The following is a 19994-nucleotide window of genomic DNA, read 5'->3' as shown; positions in this document are numbered from 1 at the left end:
CTTCAAAGCGGGCGTTGTGGCTGCACTGACCTGATAACATGGGGGCAAAATGAAAAGCAGGATGTTCCCTGATGCATGTGCGCTCCACTCATGTGCACTGACTCTGTAAGTCTGCCGCTGGCCCGAATAACTCAAAGTAAATCTTCTTCAAAGTGTCTTGTCTTCATCACTCAGCCTAACCGCTTGATATTCAAGTTCTAAGAGGCAGAGTGAAGCTGGCTTGAATTTTGAAAAACCAAAGGCCACGTTCCTTCTTAGAAATACCAAATGTTACTGTTTATCACGCGTCTTGTCATCCAATCTGTTTCATGACACAGCGTCTCTGATCGGCAGCTTCAACAAGAGATAGAATATTCAACAGCATTCACATTCAAGGTCACGATCGCAGAGTGAAGTGCTCCGAGCTGCTGAGGAGGGAAGGAAGGCAGGGACACACAAGGCAACAGCAGGACACGTTGTGTTAGCTAATTTCCCTTTCAGATTCTGCAGCGGGGCTGAGGCATGACAGCTGTTTGCTTTGGCAGGCAGAGCAGCAGCAGCAGCAATGTCCCCAACTCACAGTCATTACGGCCAATATCAGATTCGAATGGTAACTCGGTCTCAAACACAGTCACTGGAAAAATGACGAAATCCCTTTGCCGTAAAACTTCATGAATGTATCTGTGCACTACTGGATCCACAGTTACATGAAAGAGTTTTCTGACTGCATTTATTTATGCTGAATATTCTTCAGGGAGCCGGTAGACGTTTGGAGTTTGAACAGTTCAGTAAACACGGAGCTTGAAGGGACACTCAATATTTTAACACGTGTCAACAAAAGCAGCCAGAGTCAGAATTGTATCTTTCTAGTCTCTAAAACTAGTTGCGTTATCTCAGGGTTTAGACACATTTAGGTTGTACTTGTGCGTTTATATATATGACACTATAACACAAACCTGTAGCTGTGTCTCAATTCAGCGGCTGCATCCTTCGGAGGACCTGGTCTTCCTGTTGTGTCGGCAGATTGTCCAGCCCTTACAGTCGTTACATAACAACAGAGCTACAGATGGATAACATTATTTTAGTTTGACTATAAACATTTTCGTACTTTTCGTAATTCTATTACAAAATGAATTATTTTGCTTTACTTTTTTGCCGCCGTTACATATTTGAAAAAGAGTAGGTCACTGAAGCGCAATGACTCATGGGATATTTAGAGCCGGGCTGTTGCTCGGGGGGGTAGAAGGACACAGTTGTCGGAGCCTTCGAACTGGGACAGGCTGTGACATAATCGGTCAACAAATGAGGCTTCAGGAGGACGCCGCCCCCGAATGGAGACGCAGTGTGTTTAATCACAGCCTCTTCAGAGATTCTTTAAAAAGCAAAGTTGTTGTCGGGTTCGTGCAACCGGAAAAACCCTCAAATAAAGATTAACGATGATTTCTTTTTGCATGGTGATGTGCACTGGCTACTAAATACCAGCCATTAAAGTTCAGTGTGTTTCCCTCTTCCGCTGTCATTTTACATCCACCGAGTTTCTTTTGTTCCGTCTCTTCCCCCTCTTCAAGTCTTTTCACACTTCACCAGTCCCTCTGCACAGAATGTACAAAAGCTCTTAGCAACCTTTTTCATCCACCTGTCAGATACTGAATTATGCCATTCAGCGGTAATGCCATTAGCCGTGCAATAGCCCTGTGGTGGTCTTCTTTTCATTCAGGCTCTCATAGGAATCACTGGTGGTTTTGGCACAAAGCTCCCCCGGTGGGTGTCATCTATTTTCACTCATAGGTTTTTCGGTGTTCCAGCCGGAGCACCGTGCTCCTCAGAGGTTAAAAACACTTATCCCACCACAGTGTGAGGCCGTGAATAACAAAAGGAAAAAATGATTACTCTGCCACAGAAACGTTGTCTGCTGCTTTCAAGGGCTTTTTAGCCATCCTGGAAAAAAACGTGTTATTCAAGAGGGTTCTCCTTTCATTCTGTTTGATTAACGTCTGCTTTTGTAACCTGTCAGCATGGGGCAACCTTGGAAACGTCCTGAAGAGCCAGGGCGAGATGGAGGAGGCTGAGCAGGCGTACCGAAACGCCCTGTATTACCGCAGCAACATGGCTGACATGCTGTATAACCTGTGAGTTTGCTACTTATCTTTCTTTTAAGTGCTATTTTAATTACTTGAAAAGCGAAGTGCATGATCAAATGGTGTCTTTTCCTTGCGTGTGTCCATTGATCAGACTTGTTCTCTCGGGGGAAGCGCCTCGTATTCCCCAGAGTGCGGTCTGCCTGACAGGATATTTAATGATCCTGGTTTAGCCTGAGGGGAAAATGCAAAACATCCAAAGCCAATACTCACACTGTGCTCAAATGTCTGTGGTGTCCTCAGATCAAATAAATAAACGGAGCTCCTTTATCAAGTGCCGGTGTTCATGCATGACACCAACAGGGGCTCATAACTGGAAACATCTCTTTTTGAGTCTCTTGAGCTCTAAACGTCGGCTTCTCCCTCTTTTCTCTGTTCCAGCGGTTTGCTGCTGCAGGAGAGCAACAAGTTCGCCGAGGCTCTCCACTACTATAAGCTGGCCATCGGGAGCAGGCCAACCCTGGCTTGTAAGTACAGCTTCTCTTTTTCTTTCCTTTTTTTTTTTTTTTAATTGACAATCTCCAGCTCTTGCGGTTGTGGCTGAGCTGTGTCCAGGCAACAGGGAGCACAGGCTGTGGTTAATGCGAGGGGAGAGGAGTAGGTGGCAGAGGGCAGCGGGTATACGGCTGAATGAAACATTCAACACGGCTGTCAGGCGGGCCTCTCAAAGCCAAGTCAACAGATCAAGTAACTGCATTATGTCATTTATTATGAATCCAGGCCGAGGCACTCTCTCTCTCCCTTCTTTGAATCCCTTCTTCCTTCCTAACGTTCCTGTTCTTTTCCATTTCCCCCCAGAACTATATATATTTTCCGCTCATTGTCATCTTTGCTTCCTGATTAGAACAAGTAGCTGCGTATCTTCCCTGATCATGCAGGAAATTAGCTCCCCATTGTTCCAGGCATTAGTCAATGACAGATAAACAGAGAACCCTAAACGTCTCTTCCCTTTTTTTATTCCTGGCATTAATTATAGACCTAATCAAGATGATGGTTCGACTAGAACATTTCCATTCAGGGTGCAATTATCCAATCTGTTCTTGCCCGATAACAAGGTTAATTAATTATCCCCCGAGCAGCAGACATGTTAAGGGCAGAATGAGAAAGTGACAGTTAAGGGTTTTTCCTCAAGGTTGCACCATTACTCACTGCCTAGTTGGGAGCTAACCAGTGCAAACCAGTGTAGGGTTTTGTAGAGACATCTTGCTTTGTGATGAAACTCTATTGATGCCCGTCAGTTTTTTTGCAGAAAGTCACTTTAGAAACCAATGAAATCGGGGGAAAAAACCTTCTTTTGTGTGTCTGTGGGTTTTGTTATTGTCCCCTGTCGGTGCTGATGCATACAACGTGAAACAAGCGTCTAGAAATTGACAATTGAGAGCCGCTCCACGTGGGACAGATAAGACTGTGAGGCGTGAGGAAGCGGAGATAAATAATTTCAAGCTTTTGAGATGACGAATCCCAAGGACAGAGGCAGAGGGAAACTTCTTTGTGTAGAAAAAGCCTGTTTGATTCTCAGTCGCCGCCTTTAACTGGATTTCATGTCAACAGCCGACAGGAAGACGAGACTTCCAGATTGATCCGTGGCATCGAGTTAATTTATTCCAACAGCCAGTCTCATTCGGGAGTTGTTTACAGAGGCGGGTCCGCGGAGACTAATTACACTCGGGCAGCATATCGATCATCGGACGCCGTCTTTGACCGCTCAAGAAAAAAAAGTTTAACAAGCCTCCAGTGTCCCGCGGGGTCCAGGCAAAGGTCAGACGTACAGTTCAGTGAGCGTGGAAACGATTAACAGTGAGTCGTTGTTCCAGCCTGAAGGTGTATTTCTCTAAAGAGCCGGTCATTACTCACCTTCTCAGCACCGTTCATCTGAGGCTTCAGGTCAGGGAGAAACTAAGTGTGTGTCGATGGAACAGGCCGTTTAGGGAGAGAAGTTACACACGTGCAACACAATTGACTTATTTTCTTCTGTCGGAGGAAACTATCATAGAATCAGTTCATATATATTCTTTAAAATTCTGTTTTTATTGGTCACTTGTAAACTATCACGATTATTACTGTGCATTCTGTCGCCAAAGCTCTACCAATTAAGAGTGCAAACGGTAACGGTGGTGAAGACAGCAACTCCCGTGATCCCGCTGCTTCTCGATATCGTCAAACAAGGTCTTTTGTTATCGTTTTGATTGTGAGACGGACGTTTTATATCGTATGTTTAAATATAAGTTGAATCAACAACAACAAACAAATATGTTGCACGTATGGAGGAGTCTGGGCTTGAGGAGTAAGTGTCAGATGATTTGGAAGTTTTACTACAAAGTGCTACAACCACTCAGTCGTGAATGAGCCATCGACTGTGATGAATGAAACTTTCTAAGCTAACGCCGTCTTCCGTCTTTTCTCCTTTCAGCGGCCTACTTGAACACGGGCATCATCCTGATGAATCAGGGTCGCATGGACGAGGCCAAGCGCACCTTCCTGACCTGCGCCGACATCCCGGACGAGAACCTGAAGGACCCCCACGCCCACAAGAGCTCGGTCACCAGCTGCCTGTACAACCTGGGCAAGCTGCTGCACGAGCAGGGACATCAGGAGGTAACGACCCGCTCCACCGACGAACCATCAGACATACACGTGTGCCTCGGAAAATCATTTTGCATGCTGGGACTTTAATTTGCAGAAGTGCACGGTAGTGCTGAAGACGCTGTTTTAATTTAATGCTTCAGAAAGCAAAAAATATATCTGGTGTGCGGAGCTGCAGTCATTTCCAAATGTGAGGAACGGTTATTTCTTCACAAAGCTGGTGAATGTGATAAGAAGTCCGACATGCAACTTGCTATAGCAATCCATTTTACAGTTTATAAACTATCACATAGCTTAAGATGCAGATCACATCCCTTCAAAATATACACCATAGAAAAGAATCAGCACCGAGTTACCAGCTGTAAAAAGAAAACCTAATGTGTTGAGATAGAGTGCAGTGTTAGCTGGAGGAGCCTTCAGGGGGACACTGAGGAAACGCTGGGTTTGAACAGGGACATGTTTTCAAATTGCCGGTGTCACAGGGGACCCAGTGTTTTGTGGTAGATAATCATCAGGCTGTTTTCCAAACAAATTCACTCTCTTCTCTCGCCACCGAAGACCCAAGGCTCTGGCTAAATGATAACTGGTTTCCCACCGCGGCCGATTCAATCAGGAATGAGAGAGATTCAGGAAAGGACCTTTCTGAATAGTTTTGAAGGGCCCTGAGGTGGCTGCACCTACACACACATGTACATACCAGTGTCAGTATGTGATGCCGCTGTGGTCTTCCTAACAGCCGTGACACTGCTCTGTACAAACCAGCCTCCCGACGACCCCCCCCCCGATTCCACGCTGTGTATTCACTGTGTCAGAGCTGCAGCTGCAGGGGGTGGGGGTGACTGCTTACCCCCAGCTCCACTTTCTCCGGGGGTCTCCCTCTTCTCTCTAATGCAAACACCCACCCTCCTCTTTTTTTGTATTTGTTTCATTCACAGGAGGCCGTGTCCGTGTTTAAAGAAGCTCTACAGAAAATGCCTCGACAATTTGCACCACAGAGCCTCTACAACATGATGGGTAAGAGCTGCTTTTGTCTCAGGACCACACTCGTAAAAACGCCCTTTTTGTGCGTTTTTTATTTTAGTTTGCAAGTAAAAACAGACTGGGGAACTGAGGGGAAAGAGTTGAGCTTGGAGTTTTCTTTTTTAAGAGAAACTGTCAGTTATTCATCAGACAATTTGGTTTCACTTTGTTGTTTCTGAGTCTCGGGAAAACAAAGAGCCTGTGTTTTTACTTCTGGACAGTCGACATGGTAACAGAACCAAACTTCCAGAACACTAAGAATTACGGATTACTGTTTTTTACATTTAGCTTCGACTTTTGGATAAATCTTGGGTTGTTAACCTCAACTGTGGAACATATCTAAAGTACGGGGAAACACAATATGAGATTTTGGAAAGAAAGTCATATTACGAGTATAAAGTCTTACTTTTATGCGCCTTGTCATATTACAGCGGGAATATCAGAAGATCAGCTGGTATCCGGTTAAGTTGTACTTTAGTAGTCTCACATATAGCTAAATACTTCATCTTTTGGCTCATCAGCTCCTTGTTATCATCATTATCAAGTATCAGGACTTTGTGTAAGAAAGAACCTCACGGCTTTGGTGTAAATTTGCCACTTTTGGAGGAGGAGACGTTTGGTAGTGGTCGACTGTGAAGTAATCAAATCAAAATCAAATCAAAGTTTATTGTGACATGCACCAATGACAGTATCATCGGAGCAGTGAAGTTCTTGTGACATGGCAGCAGGCAACATCGGTGGTTACATCTGGTTTGTAGTGTTTTGGATCCAGAGGGAGTTAGCACAGATTCTCCTTGCTGCTTATTTCCCCCAAATCTTTTTATTTTTGAAATTTCTGTAAGCTTAGGAAAAAGTAATGAGCTGTTTGTGATCACGCATTTATCCTAATCCACACCACTAGAGCTGTGGGAACTCAGGAGATATCAAACCTGGGTTCAGATTTCCAGCTCTGGATCGTAAACTTTCTTAAAGTTCATCCTCGGTTATTAAATATGTCGATGAAAACCAGGTCAGAATCACTTTAGGCTTCATGTAGTCCACAGATTACTTTAAGCCTTGGCTAAAGTTTGGTGTTAGAATCTTTAAGGAGTATTGGCTGTGACTCAGGAGGTAGAGCGGGTCGTCCACTAACCAGAAGGACGGTGATTCAAACCCGAAATTTGATTTGAGATTTTGCAGTGAAACAATGATTTTACTGAACAGTAGCAAGATTTACTATATTATTTTACTCTGGGATAATTTGCTTTGTTGGATAACAGCTGTGGAGCAGCTGCTGCAGGCTCATTATAACCACTCTCTCTCTGCTGTTTCACTTTCTCTCTCTCTCTCCCTCTTTCTCCCTCCTGCCTTCTCTCTCTCTCTTTGCTGTTTCGCTTTCTCTCTCCCTCTGTCTCCCTTCTGCCTTCACTCTCTCTCTTTGCTGTTTCACTTTCTCTCTCTCCCTCTGTCTCCATCCTGTCTTCTCTCTCTCTCTCTTAGCTGTTTCACTTTCCCTCTCCCTCTGTCTCCCTCCTGTCTTCTCTCTCTCCTTCTGTCTCCCTCCTGTCTTCTCTCTCGCTCTCTCTCTCTCTCTCTCTCTCTCTCTCTCTCTCTCCCTCTGTCTCCCTCCTGCCCTCTCTCTCTCCTTCTGTCTTCTCTCTCTCTCTCTCCCTCTCCCTCCCTCCTGCCCTCTCTCTCTTTCTCTTTCATGCACAAGCAGCTACTTCCACACACTGACACATTAAAACCTGGCACGTCTGTAGCCCGGACTTGTTGGTGCCACGGTTCCTCTTATGCTTTGGCAAAATGCAGTTTGACAGAGCTACTGAGATTGTGTCAGAAGTGTTGATGAAAGCTCCAGTCACCGTTAAGGAGCCGCGCTGCGACTCTAGAGAAGGCACCGAGCCAGAGATCTGTGATTTCTGCAGCTTAGCATCGTTTCCTCACCGAACCGATTTGCACATTTGGCACACCTGCTCGTATCTACTTCCTTCCAGTTTCACTTGTGCTCATGCTGCTCGTCAGACGCGACGGAGCAGGAGCTTTCATCGGAGGCAGAGCTAGGTGGTAATCTGCACCCAGCTGGTGCGGCTCCATCACTCTCTGGTGGGCGGAGGAATGTTCCCCTCAGAGGAGCCCGGGTTTTCAGCTCCTTGGATTCGATGTCACTTCTAATTGCACGTTGATGTTTGTGCTAATCTCAAGCAGAGGGCCGCTGCCAGCAGGGCCAGACGAGTAGTTTAAACCTTGTCAACAAAAGCAGAGGTCATATCAGACAACTGTCTGCTTTTTTAAATGTATAATATTTAAGAATTCTCCGTTAAAATGTCTAAAAATAACTAGACCTAATGTATATATTTTGTTCACTATTATTTGAATCATATCCTCATCATCCTAACTTAGGACCTATCATGGAGGAAATTAACACTGCTAGCCCGTTAGCCTGGTAGCAGTTTTTTTTACTTTTTCTTCCACTGGCAATTATTTATTGCCATTTGCATCGTAACGTAAATAAATTTAACACATACCTCATTTATGACCATGATTTGCGTCCGAGTCAAGTAGATTTTCATCGGCAATGGTGGTGAAGACAACAACTCCCATGATCCCTCGCTTCTTCACGATGTCATCAAACGCGGTCTTTTGTTATCGTTTTCATTTAGAGACCCCTTGTGGCCGTAGTAACATATTGTACATCTAAACAGTTTAGATTATTTGTGAAAACTCTACAATCTTGTTAAGGATTAATTAATCCAAAACCTTTACGAGCAATAATTTCTACTAATTGAAAAGGTTTCTACTTTATGACAGTTTTGTGTTGTGATTTTTGAGATATCCTCTAATCCGTTCCCTCTATTTTCTATTGTCTCCAATATCCTGGATTTCCACCTCTTGAATCTAAAACATACGGCCGAGCTGATGGATATCGTCTTAAAAATATATTCTCATGTATTACCTTACACGTGTTCTTAAGCCTCAAGCTGTATTCTCTCACTATAAAAGGAAGTGACATCTTAAATTTGATGTCTTTGACATGCCCACAGAATGTTTCGAGAGCTGTAACGGCGTTATCGCAATTTGGACAAAGTGTTTTCAGATTAAGATGTCGCCCCAGTTATAACTGGGTGTGTGTCACCTGCTGCTTATCACGGTTTCTTATCAGGACAGTGATTAGTCCTAATTCCACTGGAATTAAAGTTTCAGGCGGCTCTTGTCTAAACAACTTGTCTCGTTCGTGTGTCAATAGACATTTTCAACACCTGGGATTCGTTCACTTTCTTTCCCCTTAATCTGTTTGAATGTTGATTTTAACCGTGTTGTGTTCATTACCAGCCAATGTTGTCAAATTCTTTCAATAATGTAAGTGTTATTGGACGGCTATGAAAGAGAGGTGATTGTTGTTTCAGGTGCTAGCAGGCGGAGGGTCAGATGTTGCAGTGGGGGAGGTATCGGATGATGTCTGACAGACGCCGGGGAGTGAGAGGGAGAGCGTTAGAGACTCACTCCGGCAGTTCTCTAAAAATATCCACTGAATTCTTGTTTCTGCTTCTTTTAAGGACTTAACTGAATTATTTTCAGATTTAAGGAATCAAAGATGTTCGAGGTTTATTTTTGTAAAAGTCTTCCATTTATATTTTCTGCAGCTGTACATTTACAATCTGTTTAACTTTACCCACCTCTTAGTAAAGTGCCAAAGCCTTTATTTATTTGTATTTTTACACATCATACAATAGGTCCAATTAACAACACAAACAGTATACACATTATTTTAACTTTCTTTACTGTGTATATTGACTGAAAAGTGCTTTTATATGCCTTTATTAAGCTTTCCCTCTGAAATAAACTACTGCACAAATTGTATATTTTAATTGACAAAAGTCAAATTGCACAACTACACAAAGTTTATCTTTGCCGTCTTGTATTGAGTATTGGTAAATCGTGACATTTCATCGCATGGTAATTTAGAAATAATAGAAGATCATCATGTGTTAAAATAGGACTGACAAACATTGGGATGTTTGTGTTGAGTTGTGTGTCAGACAGGACTGAGTTCTGGCCTGTTAAGACTTGTGAGCTGAACAATGGGAAGATGTGTGATGTGTTAACCTCTGACACATTGACCTCTGACCCCGACCCCTCGCTGTGCTCTTCACAGGAGAGGCCTACATGAGACTGAACAAACTGCCTGAAGCTGAACACTGGTACACAGAGTCGCTGCGAGCCAAGCCCGACCACATCCCTGCTCACCTCACCTACGGCAAACTCCTGGCTGTCACGGTAAGATTTTAAGAATGGATATAGAATAGAATAAAATAGAATATGACTTTATTGTCTGCCAAAGAAGAAAATAGTCTCCGGCTCACCAATAAACCAGCAAAGACAGACAGTAATATAAACGACTACATAAAACAATTAGTACAGTTAGTAAAACTTAAAAGTTTCACAAGGAACAAATCAGCTGTTGGCTATATTGCTGCTACAATGGCTAATGTTAGCTAACTCCTTGACCAACAGTCTAAACAACATGTGTCCCAATTCAGGGGCAGCTTCTGTTGGACGACACAATCTGGGCCACACACTTTTTGGGCTGCATCGACCTTCTAAATTGGAAGTTTAGGTCTCGTCGCTGCCATTATCACTTTGAAAAGCAGTTTTGTCATCCAAGAATGAATCTGTACTGTCGGCCCGAGAAGGATCCAACCTTGGCTGCTTGCCTTTGAAATGTGTCGGCCACATTTCAATGGGACAGCCTCGTCCTGCTGCTGTGATGGAATCTGTCTTGAAATGCAGCCTCTGAAGGATGCAGCCCCTGAACCGGGACACAACTCATGAGTCAGTTTGCTGACTCGTTGGCCTCAGTTCAACAGAAGTTGCTCAGACAAACCAGCGTTAGCTCCACCTGCGCCTCACTCAATACGTGTCGAGGCAGGTTGAATGTTAATCAATCTCCCTGATGAACGAACTGATGACTCTCGGCTCTGAAACTCTCATCGTCTCACTTTTCTATTCCCTGAACGTCCTCTCATTCTCCCCCTGTCTTCTTTTTCGTTCTTTTCACTCTCTCAGTTTATTACTCTCCCTTTCATCCGCCCAGGACTCTCATCAGTTCTACTGACAGTCGTAATGTTCCCCTGAAGACTCTACAGTTAATCAATAGTGTGCGGGGGAAAGAGTGAGGGACGGGGGAACCGGCTGGAAGAGAGCGAGTATGAGAGGAGGGGAACTGTCACGTCGAGTTTCTCAAGATGTTCCTGCCTGTCTGGGTCATTTCCATGTGAGGGCATCACAAAGGGCGATCGATTAGGTTTAATTATTTTTCTTAGATTAATTTCAGACATCTATATTTATATATACTTGTTTACTTAAATGTAATATTCATGTATATGTCGGAAAAACAAACTTAAATAAAAAAAAAGAATATCAGGATATAATATGGTTAATAACAGTAAGAGTTATAATAGTATTTGTATAAAAACTATCATAGTTTAGAATAATAATATTCTACAATAAATGAATTATGAAATATAGAGCAATATATTATATTATGATTCATTCCTCTTAATAGTTCAAAAATAGACGGAAGTCTTAGCATAAAATATGATTACACTAGTTATATAATGAATTTATCATTATTACCATCCTATAATATATATATAAATGATGTGCTTTGGATAAGTAGTTCTTCCTGATTAGATATAATTGTTAAGACCATACTATTAAATGCTGCAACCCTGTAATTAACATGTTAAACCAATTAAAAGTGAAATATTTAACTGTGGTAAAACAAGTTTACATCTGTCCTGGTTTATTTGCTGCAGAGATCAAATCCTTTCAGAGTCACATACCTTTGTTTCAGCAAAGGAAAGGTCGCCTCTGCTGATTGGGTGGAAGCGTTTCGGGGTCACTGACTTTACGAGGACATGTCAGTCAAGTGGCCGAGTCTTAAACAGTCTTCCGTTACAGATAGCAGCGAGAAGGGCGTGTGTGGAAGAGAGCAGTGAGCTGTCAGGACGGAAATAAACAAATTAGAGGAAGAGTAGCTCAGAAGGTCAGAGGACGGGTGAAGGTCTTGTCTTCAGCCGACGTCCCCTTCCTCCGCCTTCTGGTCTCTGATGAAAGGACTTTTTCAAAAACCTGGAGCGCTGGTGTCTTAATTTCCACATGGATTCAACTCTCCCTGGCTCTGTCCCCTTTCATTTCCCCTTCTGGAAACAGTCTTTTTCATTTGTACCTGCTCCAAATTTATGAATTTGTGTGTATCCCCACTGATTTAAGTGGAGGAATTTCAATGGCACATCATTTAGTTAAACTTGCAGGAAAAATGTCAACTTTTCCAACAGGTTTTAACACTTTTCAATGATTAATTTGACATTTTGACAAAATAAAGATTTTCTTGGCATTTTCTTGCCAAGAATTAGATAAGTTTGAAGTTCCCTGTTTTGTGTCGCAAATATGAAGCTGCTGCCTGCAGCTGGTTAGCTTAGCATCGTGTCTGGCCATGGAAACTGCTAGCTTCATATTTGTCCTTAGCAAAAACATTCATCATCATCTCTACAGCTCAATATTTTACAGGTTAATTTTCATTAGTTTAATCCAAAAACCTTCTAAACAGAGCAAGGCTTCATTTCCCTCCCCCACTTTCAAGTCTTTTCAGCCTTTGAGCTTTCTGGCAGCATCATACTAACATAACACTATAATAATACGATCATATAATAATATAATAAAATAATAAAATTGCATAATAACAGTAAAATGTCAGTGAAGTGGATCATTGTGTGTGATTTTTTCCCATCTGTACTCTGTACTGATGGTCAGCTCAGATTACCGCTCAGCTGACAACACAGATCAACGTCGTTCATTAAGTTGACATGAATTCCTTTCTGACAAGATAAAAAAAAACATATGAAACCAAACGCCGTCAGTTTGAAGTAGTGCAGGGGAACAACTCGGCTACTCTGGAGGACAGCGGTGAGAGTCGGGCCGGGGGGGGGGGGGGAGGACACAGGGAAGAATTCATTCGCCCGTGAAGAGAGAACCATTTTATTCAAGAAGGTGTTATCGACTTTTGGAGGAAAGGCAAAGTTTAAACCTGCGGGGACGACTCTCTGAGGATCTCTGACTATGATGGATGGTGGAGGTGTGTCGAGCTCTGGTGATCCTGGGTCCAGATTACACCATCAGAGAAGCTGTTTAGACGGATATTCAGTCTATTTAGCCAGGAAAAAACTTTTGTTGTAATGTTTTGGAAAGTTTTTTACCCATTTATCCCAGTCAGGGTGATATCTGTGCTTCTCTGTTGTGGCTGGGTCCCCTGAGCCTGATGACAACAGCATTTAAACATGATCATAGCCAGCGTAGGAAGTCAACCTGCCCGGTCAGCCCTAAGCCTCCGTCATCCCCTACCTCCACACTCCCTGTGGCACGACTGTGAGTGATGACGATGCTTCAGAGACTGTCGGGGGGGCTTTTGGAGGTTCCGATCCCCTCGGGGGAGGGGGAGAGGCTGAGAGATAAGGCTCGACAGCCGGGGTCAGGGAGGGGTGAGAGGACGCCGGCGGAGCTGCGCTGGAAGCTGAGGCGGACGAGAGAGAACAGTTGCTGTGATTTGTGAATGAAGGGAGGAACAAAATAGGAAAGGAAGGGAGAGTTCATCACACAAATCAGTATCTCACCCCCTGCTGAGCTGACCCCCCCACACCTCCGCTGACACCGTGGGGAGGCAGGATATGTTCCGGGCGCGGGGATGGACACGCTCGCTGTGACGCTCGCAGCGTGGGATTCAGTCATCCACTTGTCATTTCCTCCGCTAATAGGACGCAGGCTTGGTTCATAATAACCTCGGCACCCACAGAGCCGGAGCTACATCTGCACTTTATCTGACGCGATCAGGAGATTTGAGGTGGGAGGCACGAACCAGTGAGCTCAGCATGTGTGTGACAAAAGGGAGGATATTTGACTGGAACCAGCGGATGTGGTTATTAGACAGTAGAAAGGGTGATTTTAACACTTTCGTTTCCCACACACACCCACAGCTTGTAGGCTCACAGCCTTGAGGTGATTTAAATTCAATTGATCGTCAGTGTGTATGTGAAAGGTTTGTTTGTCTGTGTGTGCCGGCCCTGTGATTGGCTGGGCGACACTCCAATGATAATCAGTAGAGATTGATCAAAGGATTGATACTTGAAAACTGAAAAACTCCCTCATCAAGATCCCTTGATCAGTGGTGGCTGTGGCTGAGGGGGTAGAGCGGTCATCCTCTTACCAGAAGGTTGGTTAGGTCGGCAAATCTATGGTTCGATACCAGTCTTCCCAATCTGCATGCCCTGAAACAGCCCCTCATAGAGAAAGCGCTGCCCATGCACTGTGTGTGTGAATGGGTGAATGACAATCTCCCGTACTTTAAAACACTTTGAGTGGTTATCTATTCTAGAATAGAGCTTTATAAATACAGACCATTTTCCCAGAGAACTAAAATGGTGAACACGGTAAACATTTACCTACCTAACATCAGCGTTTTGGCCTCTAGCTCCAAGCATCAGAGAGCTCTGCATCACACGGCTGATCGTGAGGTTGCCTGTGCATGATTGAGAACTTGTGGTTGTGCGGCCTGAAGCCTGAAGCTATGACCTGAATTTAGCTTCCATCCACGTCTCTAAGACCAAACCCAGCTCGATCCAACGGCCACTGCCAAATGTAAGGCCTATAACCGGCACGCTGATATTTTCATCTTTTCATTACAGACTGTGACCTTGCCAGGCATGTGCAAAACATTGGACACAGGGCAATACGTGTTCTATTGCAACATGCGACACGCAGGAGAACAATTCTGAGTGTTTTTGCAGGAGAAAGGTGGTAAAACATCTAAACATGTGCAGCATGACTGAAGAAATCAGAGAGAGACAGAAAGAAACTTTAGATTCTGAAGCCAAAACTTTCCGAGGACTTATGACCGATGATCAACTGGTCACTTCTTCCCACAAAACTCTCTCTGAGCATGTTCTCCATTAACACACTCAAGACCTGTCACCGTCCAAATTTTAAATCCACCAACAACTGCAACTCATTTCCCTGTGTGAACCCTTAATTCTCCTCTATTATAAAACCAGCTGGAGCTCAAACACCTCCGTCTGCGAGTGTAAGTATCGCTGCTTGGCCTCATTCAGCGATATTAAACATTTACTTAGCACGGGCTTTACTTTCCACAGCATCAAAGGGAAACCTCCCTCATTCATTCACATAGTAAAATGATGTATTAGTTGAATCTGCAGCTTGATGAAAAGGTATACGCTCGACTAAGTATCCTCATTTATAGCAGATTGTACTGATTGGATTCGAGCCTGTTCTTCTGTTTGAATAGACACTGACTAGTTCAATTTTATTCTATCGTTCAATTATATATCAGGCTTTTAAAGACTGTGCTGAACTGCAGTTTAATATCAAGCATTATTCATGAAAATGCATTGTCTCACACTAACTGGCGGCTGCATGGTTGATGCTTAAACATCAGCTCTTCACAGATGAGCGTGCGTGGTTAATTGTTGATCAGATGGCATCTGGTGGCCGGCTGATACCAGGAATGCTCAGAGGTCCCAGCTGCTGTTTCTATTGGCCAGCTGCTCTGTGCCGTTTGAGCTGTGATTGGTTGAATGTCACAATGTTGAAGGACCCCGATACGAGAGATGTTTCTCCTCACGCTCCCTGTGCTGTATAGATGCATCCATCACTCTAAAGAATGTTGATACTGGACCCAGTTTGCTTCCTGACCCGCCCTCTAGTACGTCCATCTATACATTAACTATACTGCTTGTCCTTACTGGGCAAGCTGGAGCAAATCCCAGCTAAAATTTGGCTGCACGGGTTTCCAGCGTATCTCAGGGCCAACGTAGACACAAGAACTATTCACTCTCACATTTACAGTACACCTTAGGTCAATATGGAGTCTGTAATTGACGTCTGGTGGGAAGATTGTTTACCAAGTGAAAAAACACAGGCAGAAAATATATAAAAAAGACTCCAGACGAACTGGGATTCAAACAGGGAACCTTGTTAACCACTGCCGCACAATGCCGCCCTTCTGTAGTATACTCACACACACAAACACACACACACACACAGAAACCTCTATGCACCTGTACGGATTCCTGCAGACACGAGAGCCTCTCCGTCTCTCCCCTCCTCTCGCCTCTCCGCCCTGCCGCTCCATTTCCCTCCACCGCTCTCTCTCCGTCTTGTTTCCTGCGGTCGGGCCACACACGCTGGTGTTCTGTGGTCAAACCCTGGAAGTGTTATTAACCCAGATAAAAAGTGTGTAGTGAATAAGTCTTTGCCCCGTCAGCTCCGCCAGGCCAAGCACGAGAGCGTTTCACTTTGACAGGACGACGCATGAGCTTGAAAGAAAAACACTGGTGGTCCACGTGTTTCGTGTCTGTTTATTAGTATTTATAGTCAGAGTAGGTCTGTGGCTTGGAGAGGGTCTCTAGGTACACACAGGTATTCTGGACTCTGAGCTGAGTGTGGTGTTTTTTTAGAATGACTTGTGCTCGAGACGATAATGACACTGTAGTGATTCTGCGTCTCTCAGGGGCAGAAGACCGAAGCGGAGAGGTACTTCTTGAAGGCCATTCAGCTTGATCCCTCAAAAGGCAACTGCTACATGCATTATGGTAAGTTACATTTTTTATTTTCATTATTATTATTTTTTTTGTATCATACCTTACAGCTATTTCACACGCACAAAGGCAGGAACTTACACACCTTTCATGTTGTTTCTGTCAGCTGACCCCTTTGGCATCTCTTCCTCCAAACAGCCTCAGTGTCGGTCTGTCTGTGATTAGTGGGGGGGTGGTCATAAGGGGCAACAAGGATGATTTCCTGTGATTGTTCTCTTTTATTTGATGGAAATATGGAACGTGACGATTTCAACGTCTGTCTTGGTTCACACGACTTGAACGTGCTCTTCACTCTTTTTAGTCAGATCGAGTTAGAATGAACTGACACAACGATTAATTCCTTGTGAAGCTTCATAACCTTGTGTATCTGAAACGCTGTTTTTGTATCTTCGCACCGGCCTGAGTCTGACATTCAAAATGATCTGTGCCAGGGAAACGGTGGATTCTTCCACTCAGTTGAAGGACTATTTGTCCTGAGTTGTCACCTGGAAGGAAGGAAGCGATGAAACACTGGTCCAGATGAAATGCACTGATGAAAACCATCGAATGAAGCCAGGCTCAGTCGCTCTTCAACGGTTTCCCACACAACACAATAATATAAAAATTTAATTAAAATATTTGAACTTCCTGTAGCTCAGACTCAAACATTTATCTAACAGATTCATATATTTGCAGCTCAACATTGTTGTATTTTCCTGAGATAGAATTCACTATGATAGAGTTGTGCGTTTATGATAGATACTGCAGATAAATCACCAAAGGTTTCAGGGTATCTGGAAGTCATGAAAAGTACTTCCAAGCTAAGTTTCGATCAAGTTCCTTGGAAAGTATTAAAACTTTCCAAAGTTATATTACACCTTTTACTAATATATCCTTGGAGTACTGCCACTGTGCTATAGCTATGGTCATTAAAGGCATCGTCTCATAGCAGAGTGTTGATAATAGGAAAACTTCAATTAACATGAATGAATTAATGATTATTTATTAATATACTGCTGAGTTTTGACAGCTAGGTCTAATTTGCGTTCTATTTGATATTAAAAATGATATTTAAAGATCTCCGATTTAATATAGTTTTTTTTAGCCCTGGCCTCTGGTCTGTGTTGAAAACCAGACCTTACAACATTCCCCTACATGATGAGCAGGACTTACAATATCACACTTGTTACCCTTGGATCCCCTTTGAGAAGCGTCTGTATAAAAATAGCCGAGCGCTTCATGTCTCCCGTGTTTGTTGATGCAGGAACTGTCTTTCCTTTATTAGACATAGATTTGCTTTGATATCTCAAACCCTGCATGCAGAGGTGTTCTTAACCTGGAGCTACTTCAATCTCACTCATGGTCCGAAGCCTCGTTTCGAGTCTGCCTCTCACCTCGGGCCTCGGCTGACGGCTTCAGTTTCATCCACGGTTATTAAGGAAAATATGCTCAGGTTCACTCTGTGGTTTAGCATCCTGCTACAGCAGCGGAGCAAACCAAAGTCAACACGGTGTTCATTTCTCTCCGAGCCCGGGCCGCTGCGAGGGGTCCACCCTCGGTTCCCGGCCCTTGTCAGGCTTCCATAATCCCATCTCATTATGTGGGTCCGCCGAAAGGCAGCCACACCCATAGTACGACACAAACCTCCAGCGGGAATCAGTTTCATCTTAAGGAAACAGATCAATCAAGGTCAGCTAATCAGAACAAATGGGTCTGAGCGATGGCCAGAGAGCGATGGTATGCTACACTCAGATCTAGTGTTTCAGGGGCAGACAAGGCCGTCCCTCCACCGGGGCCAAAGGCAACACTCGGAGGCCGCGTACCCCTTGTGCCTCTTCGGGGAACCCTCGGTTAATTTCACCGCGGTGCTGTGCTCTCCTCCCCTGCCAGGTCAGTTTTTGTTGGAAGAGTCCCGGCTGCTGGAAGCGGCGGAGATGGCGGAGAAAGCCGCTCGCCTCGACAGCGGGGAGTTTGATGTGGTCTTCAGTGCAGCCCACATGCTCAGGTGAGTGTTGGATCCGAATTCATATGATGGTTTTCATAACTCAAGCACATGCGGCGTTGGGCCAGTTTATCCAAGGCTGAGGAGAGGGAGGTTGTATGAGAGAGGGAGGTCCTCTGTCTGCACGGTTGATCCAGGGGCTTACACTTCTCCTCAGCCACTGTGATTTACTTGGCTGTGGTCTGTAATCCCCCCCCTCTCGCTGCAGTGCCAGCCTGAGAGCTGCTGGTTTGTCTTAGCGTGCTTCTCAGCGATGTATCTTCATGTGCTCTCTCTCTCCTCCTCCCTCCCTCTCTCTCTCTTCTCTCTCTGCAGCTCTCTCTCTCCTCCTCTCTCTCTCTCTCCTCTGCTGGCTCCTCTCTGAGACTCGGGCTTCAGCTGATGACTCTGAGCAGCGAGAGACTTACTCACAAGCTGTCGCGTTACTCAGAGCAAGCCTTGAATGGAAATTTGTAAATACAGATTTGTGCCAACGTTCAGTGCATTGCTCCACTGACTGAATAAACCTACAGAGGGTATTAGAACCCAGTGCAGAGATTACCTTATTTAACCTCATCAGGAGTAGCTCGGGGCTTTTACATTAACATTACAGCAGCCTGCTGAAGGAATATGGATTTCTTTAATTTCATGGCTGCATATCTGGACCAAGAGGAGCACTCAGAAAACACATTTACCTCCACACAAGGCCCCTTTATCACCACATTGAAAATACATTAAGATGAATTTCATATACCATGTACACAGGAATGTTCTTTAACTTGTTCACATCTTCACCTGTTAGACAATAGCACGTTTCATATGCCTGGTTTTTCTAGCTACGCCTCGGCAGCAGCCATTGGTCGAGCCAACAGGCATTGTGTTTTCATGTTGTGCGTCTGTCACAGCCTTGTGAACACAATATCTTTAGAACAACTTGAGGGAAGTTCTTCAAATTTCGTCAAAACATTAACTAAGACTTAAAGATGAACTGATTATATTTTGGTGGTTGAAGGTCAAAGGTCGAGGTCACTGTGGTCTCAATTGTTTTTCTTTTTTGCTTTGTGAATTTGTTATATTGGAAAATCCTCATGAGAATTATTTCTAATTTGGGACAAATGTTCACTTTGACTCATCGATCATCTGATGACATCACAACTCTTCCACCAAGAAAATCTGTGGCTTAGTTTGTGCGTAATCCAACTAACTAACAAACAAATTGACAAAGAGTCTGATAAAACTGCTTGCATTGGCCGAGACTTAAGCACGGCTCCACAGCTGTTGTATGCATAGCTCTTCCCCCCACCGGTGCGATCAGGCCGAATCTTCACCACCAACAGCTTTCAGTCCTGAGAGCCTCTTCCAGGGTCCGGACCCCTGGCAGCTAAAGAGAGCGTCAAGCAGTGTTTGGGGCTGAACTCCTTTCCGCTCGCTTGGCATGGGGTCCCACTCTTCCACAGCTCGTGTTCTTTATGTTGTTTGTCTTGGACGCAGACGTGGAAAGGCCGTCGGTCGGCGAGGACACGAGTGAATCTACACAGTGGAAGGAGTTTGGGAGGGGGGGGGGGGTTAAAAGGAGGGACGGAAGCTCTCGGATGTGCAAATGTCTTTTATTGCTCTCTTGTGCTCTTGCCTTTTTGGACAAACAATTTCATTCAAACAATGTTT

General features: G+C 44.3%; 1 protein-coding gene across 1 annotated transcript in view; it reads left to right on the top strand.

Moving 5' to 3' along the window:
• tmtc2b (transmembrane O-mannosyltransferase targeting cadherins 2b) overlaps positions 1–19994 on the top strand; it is a 94537-nt gene that overhangs the window by 62573 nt on the left and 11970 nt on the right. The window contains exons 4-10 of the mRNA XM_062390355.1: positions 1994–2108; positions 2499–2584; positions 4528–4712; positions 5636–5714; positions 9856–9977; positions 16282–16363; positions 18239–18353. Of these exons, the coding sequence (XP_062246339.1) occupies positions 1994–2108; positions 2499–2584; positions 4528–4712; positions 5636–5714; positions 9856–9977; positions 16282–16363; positions 18239–18353 (784 nt within the window). The remainder of the gene's footprint in view (positions 1–1993; positions 2109–2498; positions 2585–4527; positions 4713–5635; positions 5715–9855; positions 9978–16281; positions 16364–18238; positions 18354–19994) is intronic.

Source organism: Platichthys flesus, chromosome 6 (genome assembly GCF_949316205.1).
Source record: "Platichthys flesus chromosome 6, fPlaFle2.1, whole genome shotgun sequence".
NCBI classification, from domain to species: Eukaryota; Metazoa; Chordata; class Actinopteri; order Pleuronectiformes; family Pleuronectidae; genus Platichthys; species Platichthys flesus.
Note: the sequence above shows the minus strand (reverse complement) of the source record. Positions and strands in the feature narration are given on the sequence as shown.